We start from the raw sequence: 17,638 nt of genomic DNA, 5'->3' as shown, positions 1-17,638 counted from the left end.
TTCTAACCCAAAAAAACCAAATTGCTGTCGGTGCATTTTCTTGTTGAGGTTTGATCCTTTTTTTTTTTTTTTTTACTCCTCAATTCACAGTGTAAAATTACAGTTGCTGGGCTGGCAACTGGGGTCAGGAAATGCTTGGTCTTGCATATGCTTGCACTGAGCATTTGAATTGCCTGAGCACATTTTCTCTGTTGGTTCTTAACGTGCATTCACCCTGATGCAGATGCATCGCTCTCTAATGTTTACATGAGAATGGGTTTCCCCATTTCCTTCAATGGAAAGGTTATCTCCTCCATGTGGACATCTTTGCCATGCATGAGGACTGCGACCTCCATAGAAATGAATGAGGAAGTAACCTCAATAACAAACTGGTAGAGCGGAAAGTCAGACATGCTTAAAGGTAAAGAGGCCCCTGACCATTAGGTCCAGTCGTGGCCGACTCTGGGGTTGCGGCGCTCATCTCGCTTTATTGGCCGAGGGAGCTGGTGTACAGCTTCCGGGTCATGTGGCCACCATGACTAAGCCACTTCTGGCGAACCAGAGCAGCACACGGAAACACCGTTTACCTTCCCACCGGAGCAGTACCTATTTATCTACTTGCACTTTGATGTGCTTTCGAACTGCTAGGTTGGCAGGAGCAGGGACCGAGCAACGGGAGCTCACCCCGTCACGGGGATTCGAACCGCCGACCTTCTGATCGGCAAGTCCTAGGCTCTGTGGTTTAACCCACAATGCCACCCGTGTCCCAGACATGCTTAAAAACCATTAAAAATCAATTTAAGACGGCGACTGCGCATATAAATCCCACTTCTTCCAGCTTCCTCTGGATTGGCTAACCAACTACAAATGCGCATTCAGTTCAACTGGTGTAGAAAACCTTCACAGAAATGGTTGCCACTGATGCTGTTTTATTTTTGTATTTAACACAAGTACAATTGGCACATATCACAGCAACGTATTCAGTACGATACCTAAGAGCATTATTATTACAGGTGTGAAGGTACTTAAAAACAAAACAAAGCATCATCAGTGTAAGCAAGTTACTTTCCGGTTGGCATTCAAAAACCTAAATACCATACCACTGAGAATTCCACTAATTTCGATGAAACTTATTCCTGGTATGTTTTGACTCACCTGCTCTTTTATTATAGTTAGTTCAGAGACAATGTTCTTCACACTGCTGTCTCTGTCCTTTTTGTCCTTTCCAAATGCCGGATTATGTAAATTAATTTCTTTCATCGCTAGAAGGTTCTGACCGCTGCGTTTCCTAACCTATGTGGGGGTTAAGAACAACAGATAAGGAACAAGATTAAAACAAGCACTATTTGTTCATCAAAACTAACTGTACTGTGTCTATTTTAAGAAACGTCCTTTTTTTAAAAGCATCTAATAACCAGCTTGAAATTCACTGAAGCCTCCATAGGGCAATCAAAATGTATATGAAAGAAAATAGTAACAGATCTATGCAGAAATTGGGGATCTAAAGCCTACTCAGATGCACTACAGCACGGTAGAACAAATACTATTTTGTATTCATATAATGCATTGCAAGTTATTTAAAGTACTTGACCTATATTATGTCAGTAATCTTTACAGGAATCCCATATAATAGCACCGGTATCGCTAGACACACATTGAAGATTTGAGGAGGGGGTCAAGTGCTGAAAGATAGCCCTTCTAAGCACCATTTTGCATTTGAATAAACTGGAGGGAGATCATGGGACAGCCTGGTCCAGAGAAATAGTGGGGCCAACAGACCAAGGCTCTGTGTAACAATGTAAACCAGCATATGGTCCACCTTTACAGTTGGGAAAAGAGTGAAACAAATTTGCAATAACATCACAGGCAATGGTCGAGTGAAAGTATATAAATGCATGGCAAGATCTGATACATATCCCAAAGCCTATTTACCTTGTAAACACTTCCAAACGCTCCACTGCCAAGATGGTCCAATATTGCATAATTGCCAATGTATTTCGTAGGTGCTTTGTTCTGATTAATGTCTTCAATGTTTTCCGCAATTTGCTTCACTTCATCCTCCTAGTCATGAAATGAGTTAAAAGACTGTTTCGATTTATGCAATCTTTCGCTAATAGGACATTGGTCTGGGCTAACAACATGGGCTTTATATGCTTTAGAGATCACCTTCTCCCTCACTGGTCATCTAATTCTTTCGCAGAACCCAAGAACCCTTCCGTGGTTATTGTGCTGATGTGTCAGGCTCCGACAGCAAGAGAACATGGATGAAAAAGCTGGCTATGCGGTTTGTCGTTTGTCCTAGGGCAGGAGTGACCAAGTCTTTTTTTCCAAAGGGTCATATCCATCCCCCCAAGCAACACATCCTAGTGGTTGGGTGCGGCCAAAAGCAGTGTGGTCACCACAGTCTCATACGTGCAGTTGACACACGACATGCACAACGGCAGACACACAAACAGGCACAAAGCACTCCTCCCATGCAAATCAGCTGAGGATGGAGAGCCAGGGGCATATCATGGGGAGCACAAGGGTGTGTGTGGCCCCAGGCACACAATTTTTGAGGGGACACAAACCAGGGACCCCCAGTGTGGCCAGCCTGGTGTTCCTCTCTGCCCACCAATGGTGACATTGGACAGCCGGGCTTCCTTCTGCAAGGTGGGCAAGTGGCTCAGCATGGCACCACTTTGCTCTGGTGGGGATGGGGTTACTACAGCAGCGAAGGCTAGGCTAACACTCCCCTCCCATCCGGTGTGGACACATGCTTGCCCTGGGCACCAGCAAACAACGTTACGCCACTGTTGAGGGTTATCACCCCATCTCTGCTCATCAAATGGTCGAAATGATGATCAGGCTACCGGGCTCTGCACACCCCAATATTTTGCTTTCGCTAAATTTGGTGGGGTCCTAGAGGATCAGGAATATTGGGGTCGGGGCAGATTGTGCCCCTGTATTGGAGGTTAGCCACCTTTATCCCATAGCCTGCCACCCGCTTCGATTGGAGAGGTGTCTAAGCCCACGTGTTTATGAAACTTTATTTTTTATTTTTTGCAAGATCTCTTCATTAACAATGTGTATTTTTAAGATAGGGTAAGCTTAATTTTTTTAGCAGTGTGTTAGTGTGACTAAGGAAGTAAGCAAACATTTACTACTTACCAGTAATGCATTTAGCTTCGATACCAGCTCTTCATAAGCACTTATCTCCCGAACATAATGCCCAATGTCAATGAAGCTCTCAAACAAGTGTGTAGGGAAGAGCCTACAAAATGCAAAACTATTTATTTATAGAATGCCGCATAAAGTTCACACCCAATTACATTGCAGGGGAGATGTCTAATTTCACTTCGCTGAATAATAATTGTTATTGGTTGACTGGTTTTCTAGGGACAAAATTGTGTTAATAAGGACCACAGGGATTTTAATGAGATAAAGAAAGGGTGGTTGACATATGACTCTCCAAATGTTCTTGGTTCCTGACTCCCACCAGGCCCAGTCAGCATGTCCAATGGCAATGGAAGATGGAAGCCCCAACAGCAATAGCTGAAGGAGTGACTGGATGAACACCCCTGAACTGGTCAGATCCCCTATCTTCAAACCAAATACCATTTAACATTTAAAAAATCCTGTAGCTCTTATACAGTACAGTTATATTCTGCCAGTATAAATTTTATATTAAGGAGTTGTAGCCATGTCATTAACACAAGAAACAGAACAGATTGTCTACTTTACTGGCTCAGACAGTAGCTTCAGAACAGCCAGCCTTTGAACCCCACAAGCGTCTTTTCAAGGGTTGTTTATTCAGAGTAGAAATACAGTCAATGAGCATGACATTCTGCTAATTAATTTGACCTCACTAGAAAGATGGCCTTGCATTTAGTTTTAGAAACACTGAAAATGATGGGAAAGAAAATACATGTTTTTAAACAGGAAAGCTGCTATCCCTAATTCCATTTATGCTTCAAAAAAAGTTATATGAATCATGCTATGACACTGATGCAGAAGGCTGATGGAAATACTTCTATGTGCTAAAAGTCCATGCTGAACCCCAAACGTCTGAAATATCTGCTCAACATCTGATCACATGAAGGTTCTCTATCTTGAGCCAATATTAAATGTAAGAAAGAGAAAGAGAGAAAGAGCGCACAATTTTTAATGCATTATTCGACTGCAATGTTTCCAGACTGATGACTGAGCTGTTTTTCTCCTCAATTGAAATTGGAGGTACACTTCACTCCAAAAATAAATAGGAATTTCCTTGATCAGGTCCCAGAACAACAGGCATGTTATCTTCTTGTCAGACAAAAATATATCACCAAGGGCAACTGCTCCGTGATAAGGAGCATAAACAGGCAAACAAATAAATTACAGTAGTCATTTTCTTCAGAGTCACTCATGTATTTGGTAGAAGCAACATCAACTCGTGAGTCAAGACCCGGACGCTGTTCCGGTACAATCGGTGTTTCTTCCCACAAAGGGGCTTAATCGTGAAACTGTACCATGAAGTCTAAGCAGTATATAATCAATAGTTTAGAAAAATGGGCAAATCTGTCCCTATGTGCATATCTGCCATGGGAAGAACAGAGAGAGACTTTCCAGCCTTCTATTTGTTAGCCTATTAATACTCTGGTTAATAATCTCTCCAGGCTTCTTGTCCACCCTAGTCAATCTTTAGGTTCAGCCATCATCCTCTGTCAGCTACAGCCCAGGATGTGCCATTTAATTCCAGTGCATTCATAACTCCTCCCTTTAAAATGATTATATTACTCCAGTACTCAGAGTGAATGCATTCAACACCTCACATTTACAGCTCCCAGACACACTTCAAAGTCCCTCTCGCTGTACTTATTCTACCGTAAATCAGTTTCTAACTGCTTCAGTGACATTTGGCAATGTCTGAAACACAAATCCTTTAAAAAATATAAATGAGCAGATCAATGAAATGTTACTGCCCCCGACGCAGAGGTGCCAGAAATGTTTCTAGAGATCTCCGTGTGGCATCTGAGCTTTTGAACTGGACCTAAAACACAGTTACATTTTCTTTGCAGAGACATCTATGGACAACAATGTCATCTATCTCATTTTCGGTTACCCCAGCTACAAAACAGTAAATCTAACTAAGACTTAAGCCTAATGCTAAGCATTAACCTGCAGGCTTTTTGTTGTAACTCAAGTGAACATTTTGAGAGCGTAATCTCTTCTAATATTAAATTTGCATACCTTTTGAAGAGATGTCTGTTCCTTTCCATACTGAAAAGGAATCGCAGGGCTCTGAAGGCATAGCACTGGAGAGAGGGAAATGAATACATTAAGGTAATTCTATGCAGAAGCATTACCGACCACATTTAGCTGCTTTTGCCTGAGAAGTCCATGCCTGTAGACTACTAAATCAACAACTCCTTGTAGCCAAAGAATGTGGCCAAAAAGCCTGGTATCTTTCTGAAGTAACAGAAGAAGAAAAAAAATTATGCTGGAAATTAAAAAGACATCCATCTCCGTTTCAATTTAGTGTATCAACAGTAAGAACTGTTGCTGCTCTACTAAAAATATGAATTTGTTGGCACTCCCAGACCTCTACTGGCATTTTAAATCCATGTTTAAAGCAAGCAGTACAAAAATGGCTAATCCCGTAAAAATGTCAGAATGATCAAACCAGCTTACTGGGTACATAGATTCAGGACCTTGCCTCAGTGACAAATTATTTAGGTGTCTCACTTCATAAAGTAAAGCACAGAATTTGAGACTACTGTGATGCCTCAGACATTTTCATATATTTCATTTATTTTTTGCATTACATGGTAATGCGTTTTTCAAAACGATTGGGACCATATATGCATGCTGTCACGCCATTAAACAACCAGTTGCAGAATCTAGCATGTGGAGAAGCAGAAGGGGCTTCAATGTCATAAATAGCTCCTTGCCTCTTCCCGTGTCAAGGAGCCAGCCAGCAAACAAATCACACAGAGTAAATGAAGTTAACTCTTAATTAGAAGTTAACTCTTAATTAGAAGAAGCAAGGCCTGCTCAGGGGAGCCAGGCCTAATGAGAATGGTAACCCTTCTCAGTAGGTCTTGCCCCTATGAGGCAGTTGTGGGGAGTGAAGGTCCCTGCCTTCCCAAGGCTACCTAAATCTCTTTCTTCCCTGGGTCCTTTGCAAGCAATTGGAGACTCTACCAACAGTTTCTGCTCCTTCCTCTTCATAACTCTCATGCATGCATATATATATATATATATATATATATATATATGTAAATAATATTCATTTATACAACCTTAAAATATCAATGACTTCTCTTCTTCTCTTTCCATGATTCCCTTTACATAGCATAAATCCCTGCATATTTTACATAAACTAAACAATTCAATATTCCATTACAGTGGTACCTTGGTTCTCGAATTTAAGCCATTCGACTCCCGGAACGGTTCAAAAACCAAGGTGCAGCTTCCGACTGGCTGCAGGAGCTTCCTGCACTCAATCGAAAGCTGCAGAAGCCGCGTCGGACGTTCGGCTTCCCAAAAACATTCGCAAACCGGAACACTTACTTCTGGGTATGCGACGTTCAGGAGCCCATTTGTTCGACACCTAAGGCGTTCGACAACCAAGGTACCACCGTATTGCTTCCATCGAAACCTATTTACACTGTTGAATTTATCTTAATGCTGCCAACATTTTCAAGTGTACACAATTTCCCTCCATATACTCAGTAAACATTTTCCAATCTTCTTCAAACGTAGGTTCTTCTTGTTCTCTTATAGATCTGTCTAACTCTTCTGGTCCCGGGAGAGAGGGGAAGGGGAGCTTGCTGAAGCAAGAGGGGGAGACATCCTAGTTTCTTCAGCAGCCTGTCTCTTTGCCCTGCTCCTCTCCAGCCTCTGCTTCGGCCTCTTATTCTGGATGGTTCTCTGCCACTAAACCCTGTTACCTTTTCAGCTTCTGACACCTCCTCCTCCCAGTCTTCACCCTCTGACTACTCATCGTTCTCCCCCCACAACTTCCTGGGATCTGAGCCTTCTTCCCTTGCTGGTTTCCCAACTTGTGCCTCCCCCCATTCCTCTGTGTCCAGCCAGCCCATGCCACCCTGCTTTCCATAGATCATGCATTCCACCTACCTCCCCACGGCACAGCCCCATGGTTCTCCCCCACCACCTCCACTTTCGTCTGACCAGTTTGCTCCTCAAAATGCCAAGCAGTTTTAGAAGTCTTAATGGTTGTACATAGAATCATAGAATTGCAGAGTTGGAAGGGACCATGAGGGTCATCTAGTCCAGCCCCCTGCAATGTAGGAATCTTTGTGCCCAACATGGAGCGTCATGGCAAGCAAATCTGTCCAAAATGCATTCCCACTGCAGAATTTGGTTACACCTTGGTAGGGAGTTTTACAGGGAAAAAGGTAGAAAAATTCTGATGTACAGTGTCTTATGTTATTCTGTATCAGAGCATATATATGTGTGCGTGTCATATGGAGTTTTTAAAGCACGATGTATACTGTATGTTGTATTTTGTTATGCAGGAGTATCTAATTGCATTTAATAATAATAATAATAATAATAATAATAATAATAATAATAATAATATATTTATTTATTTATACCCCGCCCATCTGGCTGGGTTTTCCCAGCCACTCTGGGTGGCTCCCAGCTGAATATTAAAAACACAATACAGCATTAAACATTTAAAACTTCCCTAAACAGGGCTGCCTTCAGATGTCTTTTAAAAGTAAGATAGTTGCTCAGTACAGAAGTTACCTTAAAGAAATACACAATCAACCACCATGTCTCACTTTAAGTGCTCAGAGGTTTGCATAGAAAGTTGAAAATAAAGGAAAAAAGATTACCTGTAATAAATTGGCTTTCACTACATTCCTTTGTTTATTAGGTAAAATCAGCTTTGCTATTGTGTAGACGCCATTTTCCTGAGAAAGCACACATTGAAGAATATACATTCAAAGAACAGTCAAATGTTAAACCATAACTTACACATTGTGGAATTAACGGCAAATGTTAAGTTCTTGTGAAGGAACCTCTCAAACTACTCAGCAGAAGTCAAGTCTGCAGGTCCTCAGTCGAGGAAGACATTACAGCAGTGGTTCCCAATTAGCTACATACTGCGGACTTTTCAAAGGCCAAGTCATGAACTCCCTACCTTTGAAAATTTCGATATCTGTGTGGTAGTTCTTGTTATGTGAATGGTGCCACAGACACCATTATGTGGGTTATGTGGACCCCCGGGGTCTGCGGACCACCAATGGGGAACCACTGCTTTATGGTACTGATTTATTTGTACCGGTGCTTTTTCTTCTAGAAAAAACAGGTGCCGGTACTCACCATAAAGTTGTTACAGTAAGTGCCATACTTTTTAACAACAAAAAAGAGAGGTGCCAGTACTGTGTGCCCTTGAGTACCCCCTGGGGGGAAAACCCACTGATTTGTACATTTATATCTCGCCTTTGCTTCAAGGAGCGCCCATGGTTCTCCCCACTCTCTATCTTACGCAACCCAGTGAGGTAGGTCAGGCTGAGAGACTGTGACTGGCTGAGAGTCACCCAGTCAACTTCATGGCCAAGTAGGGATTCGAACCTTGGTCTGCCAGGTCCTAGTCTGACACTCTAACCGCTACACCACACTTGCATGTTACAGGCCTCTGAGAAAGACAGATGGGAGCTTATTCTTCATAGCATTTGTCCGTCTTACTGGGATTGAGTGTAACTGACCTCCCCCGTTTTCAGTTCACAAATTCTGCCTCCTGGATTTCCTTTTCCTGCTATTACTCATCCACAAAATACTCTTCAGCCCTGCCTGTTTGGTGCTGGTAACATCAAACTTATCCTAACTATATTTTTTAGTCTTATTTTTTCAACCTTATTCCATTCTCAGCTTGGCTCTTATCATAGCAAACCCTGCCTTCTTCCAGTTAACCCCCCTGGTTTCTTTTAGACTCTCTGCTCTCTTCTCGAATTTCCTACAAAGCATGGTGGCATCCCTTCTTTGAAAGTTAAATCAAAACCTTCTTCCTTACTTTTTTTTTTCCAAATTCCAAACATTTCTCATCTGTGCATGAGACACACACAATATCTAAGAACCAGTATCAACCAAGACATCTGCAAACAACTATTTTGCATCCACAACCAAATTAGAACACAATAAAAAATAGTAAGTAGAGATTAATAAGTATGTTAGGCAATCAAAAACCTCTTACTTGAACGACTTGGTGAGCGTTTGTATCATTCAGGACCAATTCAGTAATTGCAGCACAACAAGCTAAAAAAAATTGCCACAATTGTTTATCTTATATGGTTCTTGTGAAGTACGATCTATAATGAGGCTTCTACTACATACCGTATTTTTCCGTGTATAAGACTAGGCTATTTTCTTAAAATATTGTCCTAAAAAGTTGAGGTCGTCTTACACACAGGTAGTGGAGAGGTGGGAAGGGCAAGTGGTGGCTGCCGCAAGCAGGATACTGTCCGTGGTGTTTTTGCAGGTGATTGGTGGGTGCTGCAAGGTCTGCTGGCTATTGGCTGCTGCGGCAATAGGACAGGCGATTGGCGCTTGCTTTCGGCGAGAGTGCAGACGATTGGTGTCTTCGCCAATGTGCATGTGATTGGCTGTTGTGTTCCTGATGGTGAGCGATTTGCGTCAACCCCCCTCCCCAATAAAAGCTCAACAAGTCTGGGCAATCTCCCCCCCCCCCATTTTCTCTATTTGGAGTCCCAAAATAGAAGGGGCATCTTATACATGGGGGCATCTTATACACAGAAAAGTATGGTATATCTATTAGGCTGTATTCAACGAATTCATGCCAGTAGAAGCCAGGTAACAATTCCTACTAGTACAATGCAGCTTGCCCCCCACTGCACCCTCCCCAGATCTGCTCCAAAGGGTTGAGAGAATCCCCAGAACAGTTTGTAGTGGGAGAAGGAGAGGAGAGGCCATTCTGTCGGCGCAGAACAATTCTCCTTTTCCCAAGAACAATCTCATTTGTGCTACACGGAATGCAACCCACTGTTCGCAGAAAGAAGCAAGTTTGCTTTTTCAGCTTTTAAGTGGAAATGTAAATCACAGCACAGGAACACTTGTGCCTTACATTCAGGAGTAAGGTTTTTTCTTTTAAAGAAAAAGCTTGCAGGCAACAAATGCAAAGTTGCAAACTTCCACTTTGCACAAACATGCTTATTAGGGGGTATGACTGGAGAGCAGCTCTCCACTGAGGGCACCTTTAGTTACAATCCCAGATTTACCTCTGTGTGATGTCTGAAATGGATCCCATGAAAGAACAAATTTCACAAATTTATTGACAGCTGCACAAATTGTGATAGCTAGGAAGTGGAAGGGGCAAGCAGAATATAAAATGGAATAATGGTATAAAGAGGTGTGGGATATAGCTATTAATGATAAATTAACATGGGCCATTAAGGTAAGACGTGCAGGATAAATGATTTTGAGGCAATATGGAAGGTGTTTGTAGAATCTGTACTGTTAAAATGGAAAGAGGTCAAAACCATCGCAAGAGGTGTTGAAATTTTGGGAAGTTGGATAGTTACAATAGAATGGTCTCGGCAGTGGGGTGCACATTTTTATTCATGATTATTACTTTGCCAAAAGAAAAAAGAAATAAAATAAAAACCTAAAAAAAAGAACAAATTATAGTTTACTCTCAATAAACCTACTGAGTACTAGGCGAACTTGAAAATCGATCAGAAGCATGGGAATTTCTCCCTTCGCCTATTACAGCTGAAGAAACTGTAAAAATGTGTACTTTTGAATTCAGTTTAAGGGGGGTGGGTCACGGATCTGGGCAGTGTTGTGCATAAGAAAGCAGCTGAGATCTCACAAGGTGTTTAGCTCATCATGAGTAACAGAACTGAGCTCACAGTGCCCCTGGGAGTCCATGCTACGGTCACTGAGACCAGCTCCCAACCTGATGGTATTGTTCTTCAAAGTGTTCTTTCCTTAACTTTAAGTATTATTGTTCCTTCAAGTACCAAACCTAACAACCGCATGTGTATCGGACGGGCAGTGAAACAGGACTGTCCGCAGATGAAGCAGTGGCTTCTGCAAACTTGAGTGGCTGCACAGGGATACAGAAAATATTAGTTTGTGAAATAAAACGTATGGGTGGGGTGCTGAGCCAAAATGTCCTGAGCAAAATTGAGCAGGCTAGCAGTCTCCAGGAGCCATTATAAGTCGAGGGTAGCCAAAAGTCTGTTGAAAGTGGGGGGAAGCTGTGGGGGTAGGTAAAATCCACCTGATTTGAGCCCCTAACCCAGGCATAGCCAAACTCTGGCCCTCCAGAGGTTTGGGACTACAATTCCCATCATCCCTAGCTAACAGGCCCAGTGGTCAGGGATGATGGGAATTGTAGTCCCAAACATCTGGAGGGCCGGTGTTTGCCTATGCCTGCCCTAACCAGTTATGGAATCCTGGGGAGAGAATTTTAAAACTTCCTGTCATACTCTATGGCGTTTTTCCTTTTTCCTCCCACCTTCCTGAAACCTTGCCCCATTGTGCTATAGAAGACCTGAGCCCTTTAATATTCTTTTTCCTCCTATAATATCCCTCCTCCCACAAACCGCAAATGGTGAGGGCGTGGAGCCCTCAACAGAAAACCTACTGTGGGCTAATAGTTCAATCTCTGCAAAGCTTTTTGCTCAGGCATCGGTTATTGCATTGAGTGCAAATCATCTCTGGGCAATTCATAATGTATGCACCTGCTTGAAGGGAAAAAGTATTTTCTTGTATCTCATGAGGGCTTAAATCTTCCGAGAAGCGAAGCTGCTGGATTCTCCCTGCTGCGTTCGCACTGGATAAACTCCCGATGGAAGAACGATCTGAAAATAGATTTCGCTCCCTGGGAAAGCAAAAAAAACACAATGCAGTGAAGCCTTTGGCTATATCTATCAACCAGCTGATAATAAGAATTAAGAACATCAATGCTCTATATATCCTTGAGCAGCATGCTGAAACTCATAAGCTAGGAATAACAGCTCAAGTGTGTTATAGAAATGGGATAAATAAAACTTTTGGCCAGGTATTTTTAGGTCATTAGATAGCACTGGAAGCAATATATGAATAATTACTGGTTGTTAACAGGGGTGCTAACTTGAATAAACTATTGGGGGGGCAGGTCTCCTGCCTAATTGATCACATGACACAGTGCACACATACCATTTGAATGGCAATGCCCATCAACTATTGGGGGGGGGCTCAAATATTTTATTGGGGGGAGCGACGAGACCTCAGCCCCTAGGAGCTGGCTCCTAAGGTTTCTATATTATAGAGAGTGTTTTTTAAATAAAAAAGAACCTTCAAGAACATAAGAAGAGTCCTGCTGGATTAGGCAAAAAGCCCACATAGTTCAGCATCCTGACATCTGCAAGCAGGACCTAAATGCTTTTCAAATATTTCCTCCTCTTTATTATTATTATTACTATTATTATTAAAGCAAAAGAAAGATAAAAACATGAACTTGCAATTCTCAAAAAGCTAAGCTCCAAGTTTACAAGGAAGATGTGGTTAGAGGATCTCTATTCACATGTTTAACATATCGGAAGGGAATCGTTGCAGGTTTACTTCAGTGTAAGTTCTGCAGTGAGTTCACCCATGGTGGATTTCAGCACCGTGCTTCAAAAAAGCCACCGCCGCCAATCCATTGTTTATCCAGCAACCGCTACACATTTTGAAAGTCACATCTCACATTCTTATGACTTTGCACTCAGAGAATTCTTCCAATAGAGCCATATTACTAGAAATCAAAGCCTTGCCTTGGTGGGTATCAATTTCCATATACATTTGAGCAGGCAGTCCCGCTCTGGCAATAAATGTTATATTTAAAAATATAACTGCAGTCGAGGTGGAAATACAAAGCACTTTTTTCTTTTTTTGAAAATTCAGAAATTGCCTATGGGCAGCCTCATTCCCGATGACCTCAGAAACCTACCCTTGTAAAATATGCAGGAGTTGCTTGATACCGCCCCAAATACGAATTTCCACACTGGTATCAGGATCTTCGCAAACCTGGACTAGAATCCAGACTACACTCCACAGAAGCTTTAAGTGATCTGAGTGGAGCAAACTGAGTAGGATGGGGACACCTTCATACAATTTGACTTGCTCTTTGACATGAGATTCTACACAGAGAAGGCGGAGCAACTCGGCTGTCAGCCTGCAAGGAAACCAAGAAATCATCATCATCCAAACAGTTAAAACTCATGTCTGCCTGTTAAATTATCCAGATAATTGAATAGCCCTGCAATTATCCATTCTTTGGATAATTCTTTGACACAATAAAGTTACAAAAAGTGCCCCCTAGGTTGCTATAAACAATACAGTGGTACCTCAGGTTAAGATGACGTGACGTAATTTTGAGCGCATGTGTGAGCGGCAAGACCCGGAAGTAACGCACTCCATTACTTCCGGGTCGCCGTGGAGCGTAACCTGAAAACACTCAACCTGAAGCATATTCAACCCGAGGTATGACTGTAAAGGGAAGTTTTTTTAAAAAAAATGTTTAATGTTTTATTATGTTTTCATACATGTTGGAATCCGCCCAGAGTGGCTGCAGCAACCCAGTCAGATGGGCAGAGTATAAGTAATAAAATTATTATTATGGAGTAGGATGTCCCTATTTTTATCAGTGAAATGTTGGGGAGTGTGCAGTTATGCGACCCCTGAGCCAAGGAGATAAGTAACTACAGAACCTTTGGAAGACATCTGAAGGCAACCCTGTATAGGGAAGGGTTTTTTTAATGCTTTGGTTTTTTTATGTGTTGGAAGCTGGCCAGAGTGGCTGGGGCAACCCAGTCAGCTGAGTGGGGTATAATTATCATTATCATCATCATCACCATTACTGATGATGATGAAATGAGACATCTCTATTTACAGTACACTGGAGAAATGCTGGCAGATATGGGTGTTGCACCTTCATTATACACCTTTAGGCGCCAGGCAAAAATGTTCCTTTTTAACCAGGCCTTTGGTTGACCTGATGGACATCCTATACCCTTTTAAAATGTGGCTCTTTTTGGGGGGGGTGTTATTGGGTTATTGTTTTTATTTTGATCTTATATATTGTGATCTTTTCTGTGAACTGCCCTGAAACCTCCGGATATAGGGCGGTATATAAATTCAATCAATCAAACAAACAAACAAACAATGTGTAGTGTGTGAGAGCACGGAGATTGGGTTAGCAACGCCCAAATTTACCTTGTCCAAAATAATTCAGCCCTTGAAAAGGGTTAGCCATACCTGGCCATGGTGTATTAAATCTTAGGGTGCTTTTACATGCAAGGTGCAACTGATCTTTCTCTCATGCTATTTCTGGGACCCTTTATTAGTTGTTCATTTGGGGGGGGCAGGAGGCATTTGTAATACGAATGAGCTTTCTAAGCCGACCAAAGTGAGCTTGAGCGAGATATGGGAATTCACCCAAAGAATGCAAAAGCCTGGGATCATTAAGCATGGAGAAGCATGCACTGGCCTTGTAAGCACAAATTCCAATCAACCTTTGCATTGCTTCAGTTTCAGAATTACTATCCCTCTCTACCGAGAAAACTGTCTTCCTAAAAAATGCCATATTTGGAAATCTCATATTTTCTACTTTACAAGTAGAAACTTGGAGGAGAATGGTTAGCATGAGCTAAGTGACTGGAAACCCTGAACAGAAAAAGAAGGGCTGAAATTAATTCTGCATCCTACCTTTTAGAAAGCAAGTCATATTCATGCAATATCACCAACAAATTCTCCACAACATTGAGCTCGCTTATTTTCTCTCGGCATCCGGGACTAAAATGGAAAATGATGAACGTGTTATTTTTTTCAGTTGCAGTGTGATAGCATATCATTCATTTCTATGAATGGACATTTCCTGCGGTATGAGAATTAACCCTATGTATAGAATTTGAACCTTGCCATCATTTAAATGAATGCAAGTCTCAGTTATAAACATAAAAACATAATACTAATAAGAATAAGAATAAGACTCTGCATGCAATCAAACCTCAAAATCTAGCCCCAAGAAAATAAGTCTCACACTGTTCCCCGAGATGGCAGGGATGGCATTTGAAAAAGAAATATGTTATATAATTCTTGTCTAGCTACTCTAGTCATGGTCCTGCCATTCAAACACAGTGCATCTGGTGGTATTGTTAAAAGTGGGCTCTCAGCCACTCCTAGGGCTCAGGTTTTAAAATGTTAACACCTCCAACCATGAATTGTGCTCCAAGGGTAAAAGAAATCCGATACACATTCCAGAGAATTGAGATAATGGCACCCCTTTTATTACATCAGCATCCAATCCCAGGTAATTGTAACAACCAATTACTGCTGCTGGAAAGATTTTCCATTTCCCTGCAATCTAGCTCCAACTTCTATAGACGGTTTGCATTCTCTCCTTTACACCCATGATCTACAAATCTGACATAGTTTACGGAACGGAAAGCAAAAGTGTAAACACAGCCAATATCAGGAGGAGGCGAAACTCAGACCCAGGGTCCATATACAGTCCCTCCAGACCACGGGTCAGCAAGGTTTACCTCGCCTGGGCTGGTTCACTCCAGCAGAGATCCCTCTGAAGGTTGGATTGCACGCGCATGTGAGCGCACGCACCCGCAATTTCCGGCATCTGCGCAGACGTAATTTCCGGCATCTGCGTCTGTGCAGACATGATTTTCGTCATCTGAAATGCACCGACACGATTTCCGGTGCCACAGAAGTGAGTTCCCGCACCACACCGGTTTAGCGCAGCGTGCGGGGACTCACCGAGCGGGCAGCTCAGTTTGGGGGCAGCTCCTGGGCCGGTTAAACGACCCCCATGGGCCGCTTGTGGCCCGTAGGCCTTAGGTTGCCTACCCCTGCTCCAGACCTCTCTGTTCAGCCCTCAGGACAATGCCCAGGGCACACACACCTAGACAGTGCCAGATTTATGTATAAGATAAACAAGCTATAGCTGAGTGCCCCACTCTCTTGAGGGCCCCAAAAAAACTTAAAGGGGGGAAAAATTGGATGTACAATTCCAAAATATAAGATTAAAAACAAATAAAATAAAACCTACATACAGCAACAGAGTTTTGTGTTGTATAGGCTTCTATGATGTAAGTAATGGGCCCCGCCTGCTAGCCTGCTCCCTAAAATATCACTGGTTTGTTCGTTTCTATATATAGGGTGCCTACATTCTGCATGGACTGGTTGCATGGCAACATGTGCAAATGGCTTCAGATACCTATTAGGTCCATAAATTACCATATACAGTGGTACCTCAGGTTAAGTACTTAATTCATTCTGGAGGTCTGTTCTTAACCTGAAACTGTTCTTAACCTGAAGCACCACTTTAGCTAATGGGGCCTCCCGCTGCCGCCGCACGATTTCTGTTCTCACCCTGAGGCAAAGTTCTTAACCTGAGGTACTATTTCTGGGTTAGCGTAACCTGAAGTGTATGTAATGCAAGGTACCACTGTAGTATATATTCAACACAAAAAACAGTGACAATTTGTTGTTAACAAAGGACAGCTGGACATATAAAGGGCCCCACTACCTTCAGTAGCTTAGGGCCTCATCAAACCTAAATCTGGCCCTGCTCCCAGATCATTCCCCTCACAGGCCTTGCTCTGCCTTCTGTTCTAGCAATTTTATAAAAGTGGAATACGTCCTTGAACTGTGATAAATCACTTTTGCTTGCATGGATATTGAGTAGCGGGTGTCTGGCCATACCCACTGCTAGTTGCTGGGCCATCCCCACTTGGCCCACACCCACTACTGATTCGTAGTCCCTAGAAAGTTGTCCATGATGCAATGTGGTCTTCAGGCTTAAAAAAAAGTCCCCCACATCTGACCTATAACTTAACGTTTGCAAGATAAGGGGAATAAACCTTGACTGTCAATATTTTGCTCTTGTTGAACTTGAATGATTCATTCCCCCCACCCCACCCCACCCCAAAAGAAAAAAAGCTGAGGTAAAATCAAATGCAAGGGACAAATCCAAGCACACTAGACTGAAGCTTACCTTTCTGCCAAGCTAGTGAGGGCAAGCAATGCACCTAGCAGGACGTTGTTTTCTCTTGCTCCAAGTAAGTTGATCAGAGTCTGCAAAAATAATTGTTAGACAATTATAAGACAGGCAAAATGCTTATTTAGCCGTTATAACAAACACTACTTTAAAGAAAAAGGGGGGGGGAGATGCAGTTTACTTATCACATTTTTTAGATTGTAAGCCTGAGGGACTCTTGATTTGAAAGCTGCTCTGGGCACTGGCAGAGGAAGAGGCGTGCGGGGGGAGCACACCGCCCTCGGCAGCGCGATCCCGGTGGGGTGCCATCGCGGTTGCTCCCCCGCCCGCGCTGGGCGCCACACCCCCAGGATGTGTGCCATGCGCCAGCCCCATCCCTGCCTGCTCTCCGTAACTGGCTCTAGGAGCCTTTTTTGGCCAAAGAGCAGGGCCTAAATCCTTTACGTAAATACCGCATTTTTCGCCCTAAAAGATGCACCAGACCACAAGACTCACCTAGTTTTTGGAGGAGGAAAACAAGGGAAAAAAAATATTCTGAATCTCAGAAGCCAGAACAGCAAGAGGGATCGCTGCGAAGTGAAAGCAGCAATTCTTCTTGCTGTTCTGGCTTCTGGGATAGCTGCGCAGCCTGCATTCGCTCCGTAAGACACACACACATTACCCCTTACT

The 17,638-nt window shown here is 42.7% G+C and overlaps 1 protein-coding gene across 5 annotated transcripts in view; it reads right to left on the bottom strand.

Moving 5' to 3' along the window:
- Positions 1–17,638, bottom strand: part of NEK10 (NIMA related kinase 10) — a 115,773-nt gene that overhangs the window by 81,938 nt on the left and 16,197 nt on the right. For all 5 annotated transcript variants that reach the window (XM_083577660.1, XM_083577662.1, XM_083577659.1 and 2 more), the window contains exons 10-19: positions 16,967–17,046; positions 14,665–14,751; positions 12,908–13,132; positions 11,679–11,818; positions 9,167–9,228; positions 7,806–7,883; positions 5,191–5,255; positions 3,130–3,232; positions 1,912–2,040; positions 1,135–1,272 (exon numbers count right to left, since the gene is read on the bottom strand). In XM_083577660.1, the coding sequence (XP_083433786.1) occupies positions 1,135–1,272; positions 1,912–2,040; positions 3,130–3,232; positions 5,191–5,255; positions 7,806–7,883; positions 9,167–9,228; positions 11,679–11,818; positions 12,908–13,132; positions 14,665–14,751; positions 16,967–17,046 (1,107 nt within the window). The remainder of the gene's footprint in view (positions 1–1,134; positions 1,273–1,911; positions 2,041–3,129; positions 3,233–5,190; positions 5,256–7,805; positions 7,884–9,166; positions 9,229–11,678; positions 11,819–12,907; positions 13,133–14,664; positions 14,752–16,966; positions 17,047–17,638) is intronic.

This window comes from Podarcis filfolensis (genome assembly GCF_964270895.1).
Source record: "Podarcis filfolensis genome assembly, chromosome: 12".
NCBI lineage: Eukaryota > Metazoa > Chordata > Lepidosauria > Squamata > Lacertidae > Podarcis > Podarcis filfolensis.
The sequence above is the reverse complement of the archived record's forward strand: the minus strand, read 5'-3'. Positions and strand labels throughout refer to the sequence as shown.